Consider the following 21,289-nt stretch of genomic DNA (forward strand, 5'->3'; position numbering starts at 1 on the left):
ACGTCAGTAAAAAGTATGAAGGAGCAGCCTGTTAAAGCAAATGTCCAAACATGGAGTTACACTGCTGAGAGAGTGAAGACCTCATTATTCTATAAGCTATTAGTACATTAGCTTCCATTTAACGTTGCCATTTAACGGGTGTGTGTGATTTAGCAAAGGCAAACCAGCTGATGTATAGCTTGGATGTAGCTTCCATATAGCTTTGACACTGGTAAACTACAATCTAGTCCAGAAGTTGTAGAGTTAAGCACATCCAAGGATGCCTGCTTTACCTGAAAACAACAAAAACAGTGGACTTCTTATAATTTGTGCTTGTTCTGGTTTCGGTCAGTCTGTTATTACCGAAAGTGAAGAAGGGACTTCATGTTTCTGGCACTCAGGGATGCTAACATGCACAGAGAAATGTTTCATCTTTGAAATGAATCATTGAGGAAGGACCTTCATTTCTTTACAGACTCAGTCCCATCATGTCCAAAAAAAAGATAAAGATATATTTCTCTTTTTTAGAAATATATCTGCCACTCGAATAATCAAACACGTAAAGTAAAGTGGCTGTAATGATCAGCCAATGAAGAGAGCAAAAGATAAACTGAAAATTACTATATCTAAGAACACACAGTCACTGGACATTTTATTAAGAGCACCCTGCTAGGGCTTGATTGGATGGGATTGTTTGTGGTAAAGAGTCAACAATGTGCTGAAAACATTCCTCACAGATGATGGCATCATGAGGTTGTGCTGATCAACTGCCTGTAAGTGCATGTCGGCTGTGCATCCATGATATGAATCTTTGTCACATCCCAAAAGTGATGCGTGGTGACTGTGGAAGCCATTGGAGTGCAGTAAGCTAATCGTCACGTTCAAGCAACCAGTTTGAGATTTTCTGAGCTTTGCCACACGGTGCATTATCCTGCTGGAAGTAGCCATCAACAGATAGGAACACTGTAGTCAGAAAGGGATTGATGTGGCCGGCAACAACACTCAGGATGTAGTGTTTAAACAATGCTTGGCTGGTAGTGTGCCAAGAAAATATCGCCCACACATTACACCACTGCCACCAGCTTAAACCGCTGGTGTATGGTAAGATTGATCCATGTTGTGACCCCACCGTTTCTGCATACCTTTACTGTAATTAGTGGGTATTTGAGTTACTCTTGTGTTCCTATCAGCTCGAATCATTCTCCTTTGACCTCTGATATATCAACAAGCCATTTTCGTGCAGAGAACTGCTACTCGCTGGGCAGTTTCCCTTTTTTCAGACTATTCTCTCTAAACTCCAGAGATGGATGTGTGGGAAAATCCCAGTTTCTTAAATACTCAGACCAGCCCCTCTGACAGCCATGCTGCAGTCAACGTCACTGAAGTCATCTCATCCCCACTCTGATGCTGGGTTTAAACTTCAGCAGGTCGTCTTGACTATGTCTATGTGTCTAAATCTTTTGAGAAGCTGCCATGGGATTGGCTGATTAGATATTTGCATTGACAAGCAACTGAACAGGTATACCTGTTGACCTGGGTGTTGGCTGTATTTTTAGCGGGATGGCTCTGTTCTGGGATACTGGGTTCTGTTGTATATGCAAAGTCTGAGGTGGACAGAACGACAGCCAGGAGACAGCACTGAATAAGGTAGACGTCAGCGATGACAATCATGATACTGATTAAGACACAAAAAACATGAAAAGGAGGAGATGGGTTGGAGGTGGGTTGCACAGGGGCTTGCAGCTGCACCAATTTTCAAGCAAAAAAGATATAGGTTCATCTTTTTTTCTATGTTATAACTACATTTGATTAATCAGACATACAGTACATAGTTGATAAGCTGATGATGGAAATAAGTGTTGTTTGTATCCTTAGGCTAAGTAACCTGGTCTTCGAGTGAGAGCTTAATGTACTATATACTTTGGAGTACCTCTCCAAATGCAGCTTGTTTACAAAAACGTTGTTACTATGTGCCAACTTGGTTCCTGGAGCCCCAGATTTGTCTTTACTAGAGTAATCTTTATCTTCCCAATCTTAAAGGGAAAGAGAAAAAGAGTAACCACAAAATCATACAGTCACAATTTCTATTTTAAAGGGTGGACCGTAATTAAAGACAACAAGTCTGGCAACTGTCTGACTGGAAGCGGTCCCACGCTGTGTTTGGGAGGGCTTTCTTTCTAAACATGGCCCCAAAAAATACCAATCAGTTATGAAGGCAGGCCGCAGGAATTTTTCATGATTAGGTGCCTGACTTCCACTCTCAGCCACATTAGAGGTCATAAAAAACATCTTGCAAAACATTATGCACCACATTATAAGTACACGGTCTAAAATGAAGTCTGCCTGCAAATTGCATTTCGCATGTGGCATTTATCCTGACTCCTGAGTACAGGAGGTCCAGTGTCCACAGCCCAGCTTTGCTTTCTGGGGTTGTCAGTAACCACGTCAAATACAGCGGCTCACGTCTGAATCACCTTTATATTGCAGCCTTTAATCTGAATAGCAACACTTAATATATCTGTAGGCTGTGTCAAGACAAGAGAGATGTAAACAAAGATATAGATCTGAAAATGCTTCGATGTTTTGCTGTCAGTTATGTAGAAGAAGATTAGATGTCGAGATTTTATGTCACATCATTTATTTTAACCTCTTATCTTGATCAGTAGATTAAGGAAACGCAACCAGAGCCGTTACACTGAAAAGGAAGTTTTTTCAAAACTACAGTGTTTGGGAAGAAAGTCCCGCTCCTGGTAACGCACTCATTCTGGCACCTTCTCATTAAAACTGTCTTGGCACAACAGACAGCCATGTGCAGTAAATTAGAAGCAGCCAGACAGCGTGCTGCGAAAACACTTTGATTCTAATCCTCATCTGTGTGACGGAGAAGGAGGCCTGCTGTCTGGAGTACGAGATGGATCGGGTGGACGCGAACACAAAATACAACTTAAATGTGTTGCACAGAAAGGAAGGACGAACTTTACCTTCTTTTCATAACTTTTGTGTTTTGGCAAGAAATTTCCTGCCACTCAGTTCTGTTGTGCTTTTACAGTAAACAAATAATCTACTTTTACTAGAAACTGAAAACACTGCTGGATCACTACTCCAATCCAGGAAGTGAAGACTTTACTAGTCAAACTGAGACTTGACTTTTTTCTTTGTTGCAGGATTGTGAGGCTTGTAACCATGGTAACTATCCTTTTACCTTGTGAAAATGTAAAATTTCACTGCATACTCCACGGAGCCCAAAGGACCAATATTAATAAATTCAAAGCGACTTAACAAATGCTCATGCAAAGGGTAAGTACACATGAGAGGTAGAGCGGAGAAAACTTTCTGGTTTTACAAAGTACAACAAATCCTTGATTTCAGAAGTTTCCCCAGTAACAGCACCTTTCTTCACAGTGTGACACTACCCTCTGATGGAGCTTATATCAGAACTGGTTCCCCAACATTAGATTAACTGTGGAAAATCCCAGCAGTGATTTGTTAAAATGGGTGAATTAAGTTTACTACACGTTGAAAAAAATCCATCTCTTCAGCGCAAGTATCTTACTCTGCAACAAGAAAACAAGCAAAGTCCGAAAATAGTGAAATCCAAACTAATTCCCAAAATAGCTCCAGGCACGCTACATTCTTCCAGTTTGTTGTTGTCACAATGATTTGTTTTATTAAAATTTTTTTGTCTTAATAATGTTTCAAGTAGACTTACAACACTCAATACAAGATTTGAGGAAACACTGGACATAAATGATAAAAAAGACATACAGATCACAGGTACCAAAATCACCATGCCAACACGGCCATGATGGCAGATGATACCAAAGGTATATTTTCACCCTCTTAGTTTAGAAGGTTAACAAGTCGAAATACAGACTGTAGTCGAGGCTAATGGGCATGGCATCAGGTTTGCAGGCATGAATGAATGAAAACTGAGAAGACGATGGATTATCAAAGGTGCCAGTTGGTACAAAGTTTCACCATACAACAAATGTTTAACTCAAAACCTCAAATTTCAACTTTAGAGCGCAGCTGCAGAAGTCACAAACCTCTGTAACCATGCCGCTGTATCAAGACTAAAAGCTGCTCCCAGGGAATCAACACGGGAATGTTAATACAGCAAAGATGAGCCGCTTTTCTAGTTTTTCTTTTTAAAGGTTTTTACAGAGAAAACGTACATCTTGCTTATTTACAGGTAGGCATCTGACCTAATTGTTCTTATGTGAATGTTCAAGATATTTGTACCTCCTGACTCCACCTTGTTTGAGAACTGTCACCTGACAGCACACCTGTCCGACCTGACTTTTATGTTTTCCGTGTCTCTTCTTGTGTGTCATGTTCTTTTTGGCTCTCTTGAGGCAAAATATGTCCTGATACTTAGGTGTGAGAGCTCGAGGTGAAAAACAAAAGGCACACCCGACTGTGCGCAAGCAGAGGAGTGGTTGACATAGCTTGAAACTGAGGCTTCGTCTTCTGCTGTTACCGCAAGGGTGTGACAGAATTTCCTTGTGATCAACAAGGAAATTCTGAGTATTTTTTATTTTAATATATTCTGCTTCATCTTTGTAAACTCCGTGGCATTTAAAAGACAGTTTGGGCTTCCACACAGTCACACCAAAGTCAAGGAACATGAGGGAAGAATGAGGATAAAAAACGAGTTGAGGTGAACAGCAGCCTTTAGAAACATCTGTCAAGCTTCAGTCCTTACGTGGCTATGATGAAGTTTGCAACTGCAAATTTATGTGTAAAGTGTGTTTGTAGGCCACTCCTATGTTATTTGTATGAAAGGCTCAGACAGTTTGGAGTGTAAACACTGCAACACTCCCATAAAAGATAAAAGAGCAGCATGGGCATGAAAACATGAAAGACTGCTGTCACTAAAGTGTGATCACACAATTTTATTTAACACCGCAAACTGAACAAAGCAGATGACACAAAACGTGAGAAGAAAACTGTATCTCGATAACTACACTCTAGACTCAGCAGAGACAATCCAAGGATGAACTATTCTGCCAAGCTTGGAAAAAACAAAATCCCAGTGAATGAACTCACCCTGTGTTTGAGATAGACCGGAAAACAGCTGCAATGTCGATCTCTACTGTTGTGTGTGTGTGTGTGTGTGTGTGTGTGTGTGTGTGTGTGTGTGTGTGTGTGTGTGTATCCCAGAAGAGCTGAAAGTTTAGCATCCGTGTAATCTTCCCAGGCGGTGCTGTTGAGAATGACTCAGCTCAGGAGGGAGATTTACAGGGCAGCAAAAGACTCCTCCTTCACTCTCGCTCACACACCCCTTATTTAAGTGGCTTTTAAAAAGTACTGATTCGCACAAACCGAGAGTTGCACACACACACGCACGCAAACAAAGACACCTTCAAATGAACTCTGTACCTTTAAGCTCACAGGAACTGCACCTTTAGACCTTAAAAGGTTCAAATCCATAGAAAGAGAACAGACACAAATGCCTGTCAGAGCAACATTTTTCCAGAAAAATAACAAATTTCGGAGAATAGAAATAAATGTAGTTTAAAGTTCTGGAATAATAAATTATCCTGCAATTCTCAGGTACACTGAAGGGTTTTCCAGCTTCCTCTCACTTGTGAAACCCATTTGTTACAATCACACAATGAAGCAAACAGCAGAAAGCGAAACAGGACCACTAGCAGAGGACAAAAGCCACAGCACTTCTTCCTCCATCAGCGTCTCTTATTAGTAAAGCACCTGATCAATGATTGACAGCCACCACAGAAAAAGCAGCTTAAACAGCTTCACTGCAGTTCTGTCATCCTCAAATCTAATCGAAGCCCCCAAAATAAATTTTTATTTAAATCAGCTCGTCCTCCTGAGCCCTGTTATTTATGCTAACATATAAAATGGTAAAAACTTTGACGCAACGACACGAACACAAACCAAAGCCTCCCGATTAATCGTGAAATATCAAAATGAGGCTACATTAAAATGAAGCAAGAGCATCACAAAAGGAATTATGGGAATAAACTAGATGTACCTTTTACAGAAGTCTCCACTGGGAAGTGCAACTCAGTCTTCTCCATGTTCTGCATCTAACGTGTGCTGCACAGCTGCTCCCTGGTGTCTATGTGGTGGAAAGGTCTTGGTCTGATCTACGTTGCTACGTATCAGCTTTGAACCATCACATGGTTTCAGATAAAAAAACCCAACAAACAACAACAACACAGGAAGCTTTAATTTAAGTCACGATGACACCTCTGACAGAAACAAGTCTTGAGGTCTTGCTTACTGCAACATGTAAACGCACTGCAGAGCAGCACTGCAGGGAGGGATGAGCATTAGTTTGTTCCTTCATTAATAAACTAGTTGGACCAGTATAAATTCAACTCCTGTTAAATTATCTGTCTTTACAAGACTGCAAACCACAACTCCCATCATGCTCACCTTACTTTGTTTGTTTTTTTTTAAACTTTTGTACGTTTTGTAGAAAACTGAGAAAAAAACAAAGTTGGTGGTTTTTTTTAATGAATGCTGTGACTACTCAGAAATATATATTTTTTATTAACAATTGAAAGTTTTCTCGCTTTAAATTTCCACCCTGATATGTTTTGTGATGTTTAACATGGAGTCCTGGTGATTTTTTGAGGTTTGCACAAATATTTCAGTGATAAATGCGACTGTATTTTTTATTTTAGCGCGACTTTCAATATAATTATTTTACTCAAGAACCTGTCTCATCCACTATCCATCCTGTCAGTCACGTATGCAAATCCCTCCAAGCAAGAAACAAAAGCATCCAGTGATGAGCCACAACAATAAAACTCCAAAAAACTTGTCTGTTGGGAACCTTTTGGTTCAGGCATTCGTGTGGATGTTACTTTGATACATACCGCCCACCTAAACATTTCTGCAGCAGAAACACATCTCCCCTTGTTATCACCATGACAAAGCTCCTCTGCACTGCAAAAAATGCGGCTTGAATGGCTGGAGGAAAATTACCTGAAGTTGTTACCTGGTCTTAAATTCCCCACATGCCAATCCAACGAGCCAGCACCTTGTTGAGAACAGGTCCTGTGTCTTAGGTCACAGCTGTTTTTGCAACACAACAGGACAACTTTCACTATATTAGGCTGATCAGTGTACAAATTGGAAGGAAACATCTCCTTTTGTTTACTTGGTTTCAAAGAGTCAGTGAGACAAGCATACCCTGGTTACTTAGTGCATGTAAACATCCTTTGTAAGGACAAAGGCGTTCTGCATGATCGTCATGGTTACATTTATTTGATGAAAAACTGAGCTGTGAAACGAAAGCTTTTGAGACAAAGTCACACAAACTGCTTCAAAGCCACAAACATACATGCACACATGTACGCACACACTCCAAATAGCACTACCTCAACCAGTCAGCTTGAGAGTGCGTTGTTGCTGTGCACGTTTGGCTCCACTTTTACAGACGAGGCTTTCAATGATCCAATCATGCTAACGCACACCGTGTGAGAGAACATGACAGACAGAATGACACGTAACAATTACAGCCAGTCCTGTGAGCTTGGAGTTGGGTGGGGGGCTTTCAACTGCCCGGACTTTCTTCAGATTAAGCTTGCATCATCCTCTAATCTGAGAGCCGTTGTGAGATTACCCCACGAGTCTGCTTCGAAAGACTAGATAATATAACAAAGAAGGAAAGAGACACGGGTGAAAACCCAGGTGCAAAAAGGAGAGGGACTTACAGGCGTGAACTAGAAAGAAGAGAAAACGAGGAAAATGAAGAATAGGAAGACACAGAGGGCCAGAGGTAAGCGCCCATTCATCAAAAGAAGCAGACCATGAGACACAAGCATGTTTGAGAGCGTGAGCGCACACACACACACACGAGTTTGATATAAAAATAGAGCAGCGACCCGCAGCGTTTTTCACACCCCTGCATAGCAGAGAGTCACAGGAAGGCGTGTTCATAGTGTCCTTCACAGTATCATCCTCTGTCCTCACTGTGCATGTTAACTGATTTTACTGAGATCCAGAAGGTCTGGCAAAGCTGAAAAATCCATGCATTCTATTGATTTTGAATGCAAATGTGTGGAAATCAGAGGTGTTGATTGAAAAGAGACGATGGGCATGTGAACATGGCAATGAAAATCAAGATGATGCACAAAGTGGACGAAAAATGGGAGACTAAGATATGAATAATAACACATCTAAAGAGTTTTTCAAAAAGTCTGCGTGCAAGCACTTGAGAGAAAGACTGTAAAGATAAATGGAGGTGATGCAACCTACCTATGGACTGTTCGATCTTCACCGCCACACAGGTCTGCTCTTCAGTGTTCTCCGACTGGAAACAGGTAGCTTTGCCCTTCCTCTCTACAACACAATATGCACAGAGTTCAAGATTTAGAATAAAAATAAGTTGACAGAATTTGTGTAGATTAAGAGGCTATTTTAAAGGTTGACCTGCATATCAGACAGAAGCTTTAAACAGTTTGAGGCTTCCCCAGATTTTATGTAAAAGGTCCACCAACTCAGATCAAACCCCGCCCCCAATAAACTTATACAATGAACAGGAGAGATTGTGAGATCTGAAGCACTGTTGTGGTAGCTGCATTTATCAAGATCTGGAGTACACTCATGTTTGTTTTGAGAATGAAAGGGAGTATATAAGCCCTTGGAGAGAGAAACCCTAATTAGTCTGTCTGTGATATGTAGGCCATCGTCAGCAGGGAGAGCAAACGCTCTTTCAAAACAGCCGTTTAATATGCACATAAAAGATTAAAGAGAAAATAGCTAGTCGTAAAAACAATGAAGACCTCGTGAGCGTTGTAAAGCCTCCAAACACACACACACACACACACACATAGATATAACTCTGCTACAGCAGAGTAGCACAAACACAAACCTATGCCCTCAGTCAGATGTAATCATCGCCTCTACAGGCACCCTGTTCTGTCACACCAACCTCCTCTTTCACTACATCATTAAATTTTCACTGTGGTCTTTCTGTCTGGCAGCTCCATGTTCAAAATCCACTGCCAAACATATCCACTAGCCTCCTCTGCACATCCAGACCAGCTAAGCCCCGCCTCCCTAACTTTGTCCAACCTGGGTTTTCCTCCCGATCGACTCGTTCCTAATCTTGCCTATCCAGGTAACTCTCAATGAAAATCGTGCAATATTCAACCCTCCAGCCACCTCCAGCTTCACCTATGTGTCAACATTAACCACACAGAAACGAAGCCAATCAGTCGGGTTTGTTGTTCCGCATTCTTTCGAGAAATGTTTTTGAGAAATACTAAAAAGAAAGCATCAGTGTGTATTTTGTAAACAGCACTACAGCGGAACAATACGACTGATTGAAAACGAGTCACGTACCATCAGACTGCAACAAACTGATAATGATTTTAAACATTTGGGAATTAAAAGAACTGCATGTTTGCTCAGAGGTTGTGGAGAAAACTGCATTTCCTTGAATGACACCACTGTTAAAATAAAGCTACAGAAGCACTAACATAATAACAACCTGGGGAAAAGTTATCCCTTTATTGAGCAGTATGGGTGTTAATATAGTATTTATAAAACTTGCCTGTTTAAAATGATTATCTCACCAATGTTTGTGGGCAAGATAATAAATCGGAGAATTTTTAAAGCAACTATCTGTCATTATAATATGGCTTGTTGTGCATTTAATTAATTCATTATCAGCTGCAATCATATTGTTAATGGATGCATCTTGCTAAGTAAGGCTTAGCACTCAACCCTTTTCGATTGTGGTCACTTCTGACCTGCGAGACTAAGAAGACAAAAGAAGGCAAAGAAGGCAATCTACACTTATGAACAGGTTATAGTTTTGCGGTAAATCATCTTCTATTTCATTTCAGTTGCAAAACTGGTGTTGACATCATCCTGCAATGTTTTCAGCCTGTCAGGAAACTACACAGATTAAAAAAAATAAAAGAAATCATATCCCTCCAAAATACATGACAGGGTAACATAATGAGTCCTCTTACTCAAGTGAATTGAATTGTATTACAACGTTCATGCCTCGCTTATCGTTTCTCAAACTCAATTCTGTACAAGCATTTAGTGCTGCGTCAGTCAGGATATACAACACAGCAGCGAGTGGACCGAGCTGACATAATGGAGCGTGGATAATGGTACGTAAACCAATAGTAGAGTAGCTCAATGGGGGGTCGTGCAAACGGTGGAAATGCAGATGACTGTGTGTGTGTGTGTGTGTGTGTGTGTGTGTGTGTGTGTGTGTGTGTGTGTGTGTGTGTGTGTGTGTGTGTGTGGTGTGGATAGAGAGTGAACGGGGGGTAATATCCTGGCGCATGATCTAAAGGAGGGCTTTCTCCACCCACCATGGACTCCTCATGACAGGCCTGCCTGCTCTTCACACAACACACACACACACACACACACACACACACACACACACACACACACACACACAACACACACACACCTTACTTAACAGTATACAAGTTAAACCCCAGTCGAGTTCCCTACTGAAAATATAACAAATGTAAGCAGCTTATGAAAAGCATTATGTACACATCTTCTCTACAGAGTCGGCCTATGGAGGCCCCTCCTCCGGCCAGCTCTTAGCCGTGTGACCAGAGTCACTGCGTGCCCATTGTTTCCTTAAGTGGGGGGATGTGTTCTGATGTCAATACTGAGAATAAACTCAACAGAGAAAATGCTTCACACTTTGGCGACTACACACAGCCACAAAGGTCAGAGAAATAGCTTTCTGAGATGTGGCTGATGACTGATGGAGGAAAGTGTACCAGCCCTTCTACTGACGTACTCATCATGCAACTGGCCTGACACTAAAGCTTCCCCCCCCTGTTCATTAACATCCTGTTGTTTTTGTTTTTATGTGATGATCTTTTTGTTAGAAGTCCGAGCATAACACAACTGATAACCTCAGAGACCCGGAGACAGCACAATCCACACACAAAGTGAGCACCGGCCAGGTAGGATCTGGGAAGTGATGTGGGATGAGAGTCGCCATAAAGTCTCAATAGTGACAATGAAACCAGAAGTCATATTTATAGTCTCCTGTTACGGCAGCGATAATGACAAGTTTACTGAGAGGAGCTGAGAAAGAGAATTGGCCAGTGAGAAGGAATCAGATTTACAATAACAGGAACTCAAGCATTTATTAAAATTACTGATTGAGGAAGTGAGAACGCTGAGCAGACCTCGTCTGTGGTTCTTGGAAGAAAGCTGCCAGTTACAGTAAACATAAACTACACAGGTGTGAGGGAGTAAATACTGCTACTGACACATTTTGATTGTTTTACAGTTACATGGAATCACAGTTGTGCCTTTGATGTTCAACAACATAGGTGGCAAACTGCTACAAATTGTTCTCTTGGCAGTCGAAGTAAATAAAAAGAAAATTTAAAGGGTTATGTTCTAAGCAGCTCTCTGCGCTACCAAACTTTAATTGGCACCTCGTCCTTGACAGCTACAGTAACCTTTGCTCAGAGTGAATGGTCAGTGAGTCGTGGCATTTATCTGAACTTCAGAAATGTGCATCTGCGTATGCGACATGTCGTATCTAACGATCAAAAAGTGGTGTAAACAAACCTTTTATCAGGTCAGTCCTTTGGTTTGTGGTGCTTACGTTTACTTGCTGTAGAGCAGCACAAGAACTCTGATAGACGTCTGTGACTGAAAACACCAAATGAGCTCCAACCCAAGTCTGACCAGCAGTCAAACTGAAAACACAGTCACCACCTGTGTTTTCGCCAGCCTTCAACACTGTAGGTTGCAGTTGTATAATTCACATAAGGACATGTGTTATAAACTATAGATGGTTTAAAAAATGCTTAACTAAAAATGAGGGTATTCTATCTTTCTCCATCTTTAAACATTATTGCAAGAACAGCAAAGTTAACTGATGCTGCTGACAAATATCGTGTAGCTGAAAAAATCTGCCACAAGTTCATTCTTGTGTGCTACACCGCTCCGATTACAGCACAACAAACATTTAAAGCTCTGCAGCACCAGGTAAGATTCTGAGCAAGAAATAAATGACACTGCTTCACCATTCACAGGTCATTGAAAAAGTTCTTGCATAATTTCCCTTGACAGGCAGGCTGTGTGTCTAAAATGTTTCTTAGGTGACTGTTCTCACACTCGCTTATCTAACAGTCACCTGTGTGTTTGGGTTTCTGTGGTAAAGGCAGCGCTTCCTCTAGAGCTTTTTTTAATCCGTAGTTCAACAACACTTTTTCATTTTTAGACCCTTTATTTATTTTGCGTGTCTGAAAATATGACAAAAAAACAAAAAGTAAATTTTTTACACTACCTGCCAGCACTCCTCCCAAAAAGACTTGTGTTTTCCCCAGCCGGGTAAACACAGAATGGTTATCAATCCTATAGTGTCTTTTCCATTCAGGAGTATCCATATTTATGAGAAATTACAGTCTGTTCTTCTCACACACACACACACACACGTTTCCTTCTTGGCTGGTAAGCTCATGTGTGTGTACCCGTGAGAGCTTTGGAGTCTCTGTATCACTGCACAAACCGGTTCCCTGGAAACTAGAGTCACCTGGTGAAGCAGACAATTGCAGGAAGGGAGGAGGGACAGGTCGCCCTACAAGATATTTATTCACGGTCACTTTCATGACTCCCTTAGAATGCTTTGAGAGCTGGTGAGGAGGGAGGAGAATGTGAGAAGGCAGGAAAAAGCAAAGGAGGAGTTAAAGAAATGCAATAAATCACTGGTGAAGAAAGGTGGATAAAGGAGTGACTATGATATGGAGAAGTGAGAGATAAAAATTAACCAACTGTAACAGTTCACATTTAGTCATCTGTGTTCATGCAAAATTGTTTTACAACCCATTATTTAACCCATTTTACATTATAATGAACATTTGATCCACCCTGCTAATTTCTCTAAAATGTTATTCACCTTAAACTGACTGCACGGAGCTGAACCTTAACCTAGTCTCAGTCCTGATATAAATAAGTGTAAAGAGAGGATGCTGCTGATGTAATTCTATAACGATGAGATAAAGAGATTATTATTCAAAAGAAAATCCACCAAAAAGACACAAAGAAGGCAAAGTGAGCTAAGCTTAATATGCAAGGCTGCCCTAGATTGAGATAACTGCTATTCAGATGTAACTCATAAATAATGGAATAGCGTGAATGTATTAGCATGCCAAGTCACACCCCTTTAATCGTATGTTCACGGTGGTGATAAAATGTGTGCGAGCTTTTCTTGCTTGACTCAGAGGCTAGTGAAAGAGACCAGATGCGTCTGTCTCTGTTCAATCTCGTTCTTCCATTATGGACAATTACCAGAGAGTGATGGCTTTCTGTCGCAGGCATAATAGAGAGAAAATTAAAAGGCCTTGTAAGCGTTTTGTGTATTCAAGACAACCAGATGAGACCCCGCGTCTCCAGCTCATGGAGCAAACGTGGGAAATTGACATCGTTTGTTGTCCATATAACACTTAAAAGAATAAGCTGGTTTTTCTGGTACCTGAATTTAATGCCAGTTTGTTGGGCTTTCATTTACCCCTGACACAAAGTAGCTGCAAAGTAGCTGCAGAATGCATCATCCATGTTCAGGCTTGGTTTCATCTTCGTCATTCACTGCTTTAGCAGTTACCTATTTGCAATACTGGGATTGTAAGCTGGGATTCCCTCTTGTTTTTAGCTTCTCTTTCAGCGCAGACTCTTCGGCTGCTAGATGCTATCTATGCAGATTGTTTTATATGGTGAGCAGTATCCTGTGCTGTTTTTGCTGAGATCACAGACCTGTGACAGTCTTTGTTTTCAGCTACAAAATGCCACACTTCTTGCCTCATAAAATCTGCACATCACTGTGCCTCTTTGTTTACCACCAGGCACCCTACAAAGCTCCAGCATGTGAAGATAAGCATGATGTGAACATGCTCTCCGGCCCATGTCTAATGAGGGCAGGCCAACTGGGTGACTGGATGTGCTACAATCCTCGAGCTGAATAACACTACGGACCCTTCCCCCCGTCCCATAGAGACAGGAAGAGATGGAAACTATAGGCTTCCTGTTTGCTGTTGCAGGGATAATCATTCTCTGGAGAAGAATGACTATAACAGACCATTTAAACATGTTTGCCACTCCAGATGGCAGACACTAAGTTCCACAACTGATCCAAATAGCTCTACCACAACCAGGGATACTAAGAAAAATAAAGTTAGTATCAGAGGGCTATGAGAGCACATAGCTGAGATCCAAACAGCAGTGTACGCTACAATCACTGAGACCTAAGGCAGAGCTTGACTGTTGCAGTCTGTGATAACATCAACAGGCCACAGTCTTTTCCTCTGTGTGCCTTTTTTCACAGCATCTTGCTCATCACAGTCATCTCATTTTTCTTGTCATCTCCTCCTTCATCCACATGACCTGCAGGTCTAAAAAACCCCCCAGAAAGATCACAGCTGGTGTGGCAGAAGCTCCCAAATGTGTCAATCAATAGCATGTCTGCCCGATTACCATGCCTGACCGAGTCCTGGGAGACCTGTATGTTCATAAATGAACAACAATGCTTATTTACGACAAGCTCTTCATGATGAGCCTAAATCAACTGGATCTCAAGGGTCCAACAGATTAACTGGAGATTTGTGAAAGAGGAAACCTCTGTGCAGCATATCAGCCTGGGTATAAAAAGGCAAAAATGTCTATACAATAGTGCGTACACTATTTGCGTGAGTTCAGTGTTTGTGCCACAGAGTCCTTTAACTAGTTCTTCAACTAAAGCAGCTCTGTTTAAATTCCTTGCAAATTGCTCCTTTATAAAAAAGATTTCTATTAATAACATTTATATTTACAACACTTTGGCAAAAATCTCACGACTTCCTGAACCTAATTGTAGCTCCAGATCCAAAAATAACCACATGAGAAATTCCCACAAACTGCCGCTAACGACTAAGTTGTTATTGCTCTTCTGATGCTGGCTTCAGTTCACGACGATTAAATCAGTGAAATGTGCCTGTTGTTCTTACGCACCGAGCAGCCGGAGGCGACAGACTGTACGGATGCCGCGTACAGAAGGTGAGCGACAGCGCACGGCATTTCTGGAAGGTCGTGCCAGCAACAGTTCAGAGCTTCTCACAGTAATGCAATAGACGTGATTAATTTTAATCTGGAAATAAAGTTGTGAGGTTACAATGTGACCAACTACTACTAGAATCTACTATGAAGTGTGGGACAGGCTAACGTCAGCAGTTTTCTTCTTGTTCTTTGTTAGCCAATATTTTGGGAGCAAATGTGCCCAGCTCTATAGATCTGCACATTTCTGTTCTATACTCAAACAATTTCTTCATTCGTTAAATATCTTTGTTTGTCTCAGTTTTGTTTATTCTTATGCATCAAGTAGAGAGTAAACAAGAGAGAATCATTAATGCCAAACAGATCTGACTCAATGCATAATGGATGAAGTAAATAGATGCTGAATATATTGCCAATCAAACAGCGTGGGTAAGGACTTGTGCCTCAAACAGGATCATTGTGCTCAGCATGAATGAGCCATTCTGACTGGCAGCAGAGCCCATATTCCCAGCACAGACTTGGAATGCACAGAAAACCCCTGCAATCCTGAAAGCAAGCCTGCAGCCGAGCCCAGAGCCAAGGCTGGTGCTGTAACGAGGCAGAAAGAGAAAGATAGAAAGCAATGGATAAGATTTAACGTGACTAACTTCCTCTATAACCAAGCTGACTATGCTACTAATTTTCTGTCCTCCTCTTTCTTCCTCATTCTGCACACTTCATTTTTAAACCCACAGATCAAATGAGCTTGGTCACCTGCTTTTCTGCTCGTCTGCATTCACAAGCACACAACACCTAACCTGACGCTTTGTAATAAAGTGTCAAACAGCATCAGCATTTGTGGTTTGTGTCATAAGAGTTAACAGAAGGACAAACTGCTCCACAAAAAGAGGATAAAATGACAAGGCAACCAGCTTTATTACAGCAGAGGTAGCACTGCGTCCCAAGGACAGTGACACAGCACATTTAGTTTGAGACCAGAACAAGCTTTGATCACGCAAACGTGATCAAAGTAAGCCATATTTGTGGAGTTATGCACATTTTATTCACTGTGACACGGCTCGTTATTCTCCTTCCTCTTTTTTACTTCTCTTAAAAAAAACAAACAAACAAAAATGCTCTCTTCAGTTTGGTGCTATTTTTGGTCACATTACATATCTCTTCTCTTCTTTTGACGAGTTAAGATCTAACTCTGTTTTAATGAGTCTACTATTTTAGATAACATGCAAGTAGAGGGAGAAGAGTTACGAATGAAATGAACTCCTGGATTTACTCGTTGATCTTGGAGGATCCCTCTTACTGGGACCACACAGACACACTGAAGAGCCCGGCTAGTATACAGACCAATCAATGCACAGGCTTTGACAACCCCCCCTGCCTCTTCTCGGCTGGAATGGCAGCCATGCTCAGAGTGTAGCTTGGTGTAGCCGACTTTAATAGTTTTAACTGTAAAGACAGTTAGCTAAAGAGTAACGCTGATAGCACCCAGCACACGAATGAAGAGAGGCGACTCAGGTCAAAGCATGAGTGTCATCCTTAGTCCAACAGTTTTATTGGTTAAAAAGCGATTGTGACTTTGCTGTTTTCAGGAAGTTCAGACTACATAAACTTTTATAGGATCAGAGTACAGCTGACAAGACAGGACGACTACAAATCAGAGCTGTGTTTGTACGAGGTGACACAAAATCCACACACACTGCCTCACCTATTTTCCCACAGCTCAAATGGGAAGCAGCGTTTACCGACTTTAACAGTCTTTATATGTGTGCACGTCTAAAGAGGCTCAGTTGGCACTGCCTTAAAGAAAATTAATAGTCCTCTCCAGCTAACACAGGTCATAGCACACACACACACACACACTGAGCTACAGCACCCACCAGAGCAGCATCCTGTGGTGAGAGCTCAGGTTTGTCTTTTGTGATGTGTGCTCCTCCCATTGTTAACCATCACCCTCAGCAGGCGTTTAATGTGTAAGTGTGCAGAATAGAGAACAGCATTTCATACTCTCTGTGGTTATGAACCACACACACTTTGTCTGTCAGCTCTGTGAACCTACCGCCCTATGGCTACAGTGTGAGCTCGACGGATGCGGGGTGCCGGTGCTGCTTGGTAAACCAGGGTAAAAATAAAAGAGACAGAAAGAGAGAGAGAAACACTGACCTTAGAGGAGGCTGTGTCCAGTGAGAATAAAAAGGTGCCTTGTGCCTCTCCCTGTGCTCTGTCGCTCACAGTAGCAGGTTGAGGCTGGTGTTAAACTGCTGCCTCACTGCATCGGTTGCATCCTCCCTTCCTTTTCACGGTCTCTCTCTCTCTCTCTCTCCCTCACACAGATACGTTTCAACACCCAGTCGCCCTTTAGCCTAACCTAGTCACGCTTTCCTTCTTCTTTTACCTCATGCTCCGCTCTCTCTACAGCAAATGAGGATAATAACATTCCAGCGGAGACGGAGCATATGGTGGGGAAGCGATACTCAGCCCCAGAGTAAAGCCCCCTCTGTGTGTGTGAATGTGTTTCTGCATATGCCTGTGCGTGTTGCATGGACAAGCGAACCCATTGTGTCGGGTAAGGGGAGGGCCGGTGAGAGGGGAAGAAGCCAATGGCCATACTCATCTGCCGCCCCTGCTGCTGGTGGCTATAGCACAATATAGGTGGAGAGTGTGACATGCAACAACCCCCGCCGTGAAGAAAGAGGAGGGTGGGGTTGGGTGGAAGGCGTAAGAAAGACAATCTGAAGAGAGAGCTGATGAAGAACTGATCTCTGTGTAAAGAAAGTAGAAGCCTGACATAGCGGTTTAAAAAAATCCAGCTGTCAACTTCAGCAGCTTTCAGACTGACAGCGAGACACAAAATGCAGGTTTGAGGTAAAATAAGGGTGACTCAGTTCATAGACGTGCCAAATAAATCAGTGTCTATGGTGCCTCAAGAGGAAGCGTGTTACAAAAAGATTAGAAAATTTCAGGGCTCGCAAAATTTCAAAATCTCTGGTAGCCCTTCGGGCAGACACTCTTCAGTTTTTGGTAGCCCAAAATAAATTTAAGTAGCCTGAAAAAAAAGAGGACAATTTTTTGATTGACTTAAAAAAAATTGTTAAAACACAAATTACAACAACTGTAAAAAAAAAAAAAATACAAACATCAACTCAAATATTTGGTTCTAATTGAACAGAAATTTCTATGAACTTGTAAGAACTGTGTAGAACATGGATCAGTCTGTGTCAGATCCTGAATCTGACATTTCCACTGGAGTCACGGGTAAGAGGTAAGTGGAACCAAGATCATTTGCTTTGTTTGCAAAGGCTGCTACATTGTGCCAAAGGTAGTTCACTCTTTGCAGCATCGCGCTGTTCTAAACAGCTTTTTCTTCTGCGTTTCTTCTGGACTTCTTGCTGTGCTGGGTTTATTTTTAGTAGTTTTTTTGCAATTGGCGTTTGTTCTGGGAAAGATACTGCAGACTGAGCAATAATGCATTTCTTGCATTTCTCATGGGTTCTAATGGGGTCTTTCTTAAAATTACTGGTCGCAGTAACAAAGGTGCTTGTGACTCAGAAATCGAAGGAAACTCAAGACACACCCGGCAGAACACGATGTTATTTAGCTCGTCATATTCCAGCCACAGAAATTCTTTTGTCCATGAAACCAAAAAAAGCTGCGCTTTTGTTTTTGCCTCATAGCCTGATTTGCCATCTTTTCCGTTTTGTGATCGCTTTTCTTTGGCGGTCCCTTCTTCACCGACCTGTCTTATTTGGCTCTGCAGAACTAAAATACCTGCGTAAATCCATCTGCTTTTACACAGGCACTTGCATAATGATCAGCGATTCTCTGCGCAATCAACCTGCATCACAGGTTTAAGCTTGCTGCGGGAGATTTCACTTGTCACGTTTGAATAGTAAGCTAATGAGTGATAAGACGATGTCAGAGGAACTGGTGCGCAACTAATCTGTCACTCACCAGTCAGTAGCTGCCGCTCTCTATTCACAGTTTGCGCCATCGCAAAGTGAAAGTGAAGCAAAAAACAAGCGGAAATTCAAACGCGATTTCAATATGTCACATATACTGACAGCTACGTTTGCCAAAGAATGCAAAAGCATTGACATATTCTTTCTTCCTATGACAGCCTGATGGGCAGGGCTGAGATGGATTTTGGTAGCCCGAACAGAAAAATCGCTAGCCCCGGGACGTCGGGCTAGCGATTTTGCGAGCCCTGGAAAAAGAAACGCTTTATCAAAGGCATTCATTTACACCTTTTTAGAAGCATCTAATTCTCTCCTACAGAGTGTGCAAAGACTTCATAAAACCTGTGCGACAAGCAGCGCAAAGCTTTTAAAACCAAGGTCGTTTATGGCCAGTAATACACCTTTGAGATAAACACGCACTCTGGCTATGAAAGGTCCACCTAACATTTATTATTAACTATAAATTCCCCCAATAAGTATTTTTTTGTAACCTTCTCACTTATTTATTCCCGTATCATTATCAGTGAAAGAGGGACCCAAACAGCTAAAGCCATACCTCAATGTATTTCAGTGGTTTTCATTGTCAAGTTCACTCTTAATTTTGTGACCTCTTCCAGAGTGAAACCCAACCAGAATGAAGGTAACTTTAGTTTTGGAAAGTGTCTGTTAAAAAGCCTTTTTATTACTGGTTTTTGTGGAATTTGGGTTCAAATGGAAATATGAACAGTTTTAGAGATAAAAGCTCAAAGTTAACAGTAAAGGGAAGGTTTTCATGTTTACAGTTCAGTTTCACAAAATTATCCCTCAACCTCTTGTGAAAGTTGAAATACAGGAACTAACAGTTTTTTTTTAGCTTGATGACATGCACACATTCACACAAAAAATTCTGAGCTGGTTTTATAATGCCATAAATTCAGATGTCATCACAAACCCTTAAAGAACCACGTCAGGATTAAAACCTTCAACTGAAGACCAAGAGTGAAACAAGAAAGCACTCGTGGTGAGATCAGACTCTTTCCATCGGCGTGAGGTGGGCTTCTCTCAAACAGAAGCTCGACATGTGCCAGTATTAGACATCTTGTCACTTTGATCTCAGAAGTTACAGAAAAGTGCAGAGCAGACAGATATATGTTGTGGTCGGGGTGACTGGAGTGTTGACACGTTGAGAAAGAACACTTCTCAGAATGTCATTGCTGTCTGACAAAATGACCTTCCGGCCATGCTAAGTGCTACAGACGCATGTATAGAGAACTGTTTGCTTTCACAAACAGTTTCCTCCTCGTGGCAGTTCCCCCTATTAAGAAATGTGTGATGCACACACAATATTGCACTGTGGGTGTTCAGTACCCACGGTAAAGCATTGTGCACCGTGGGCACTTTTCCGTATTTGTTGTAAGCTTCCTTCTTGTGGTGTCTTTATTAATTCAGACTGGCAGTCACGGCGCTTCTGGCCCATTTTCTGTTCTCCTGTCCGCTCCTGTTTTCATCTCCCTTTGCCCAGCGTGTCTTACTAATGTCATTTTCTTTCAGGTCTTGTATAATTTCTTCACAGCCAGTGCCTGACATGAAAACCCATTAAAATTAAATACTTTCACGTTTTCCATGAAATGACCTGCTCACGCTGTTAGTCTCAGACACACCTTGAAACACACAGTCTGGCTGGGCCTTATTAAACAACACAGTAATTAGTGACTGAAAGGCCTAGAGAGTAATAACTACATCCAGACCTCAATATACGCAGTGTGTAGTGCTTCCTGCGGATTCTGTGTGTCCGTGAACCACATTCAGGAAATCACGGTGCTACAAAGATAATTGTATTCTCGTTTACTGCCTGGCCATTTACTGCAGAAGCCATTACAGGTCAGTTTAATCAGCACTCTCACACACAAAAATACAAAGACACATGCGGATTCAAAGGCAAGGAAGTCTTTGCTCCCAATTTTAAGAACCATAAAAATTGCAAGTAAAAGCTACGGGACAGTAATGTCAAATCTAAAAAGGTACTTAATTTAAACAGCGAGTATTTTAAAACAAGCCTCATGTTTCTTCTATGATTAGCACAGACGTGCAGGACTTCAGGCCCGCAGCAGCAGCGTTTTGTGCATGATGTAGACAATCCAAGGAGAGTTATTTAAACAAAAGGGGAATAGATTTGCTTAGCTTCCGAGATCAGACGATAGATTTGCCTCTCCGTGAATCGCTACCTTATCGTGGTGGAGGGGTTTTTGTTTATACCAGGGATCCCAGGGGCTATGTTGTCTGGGGGCTTTTGCCCCCTGGTAGGGTCTCCCATGGCAAATTGGTCCTGGGTGAGGGACCAGACAAAGAGCGATTCAGAAGACCCTTATGAA

At 41.8% G+C, this 21,289-nt stretch overlaps 1 protein-coding gene across 6 annotated transcripts in view; it reads right to left on the reverse strand.

Moving 5' to 3' along the window:
• fgd4a (FYVE, RhoGEF and PH domain containing 4a) overlaps positions 1-21,289 on the reverse strand; it is a 55,630-nt gene that overhangs the window by 13,529 nt on the left and 20,812 nt on the right. For 2 of the 6 annotated variants that reach the window (XM_005930363.3, XM_005930365.3), the window contains exon 2: positions 8,215-8,298. In XM_005930363.3, the coding sequence (XP_005930425.1) occupies positions 8,215-8,298 (84 nt within the window). The other 4 variants (XM_042224086.1, XM_005930364.3, XM_042224085.1 and 1 more) reach the window with 4 other exon arrangements.

This window comes from Haplochromis burtoni, unplaced genomic scaffold, assembly GCF_018398535.1.
Source record: "Haplochromis burtoni strain Fernald_Lab_line unplaced genomic scaffold, NCSU_Asbu1 Contig_127, whole genome shotgun sequence".
NCBI classification, from domain to species: domain Eukaryota; kingdom Metazoa; phylum Chordata; class Actinopteri; order Cichliformes; family Cichlidae; genus Haplochromis; species Haplochromis burtoni.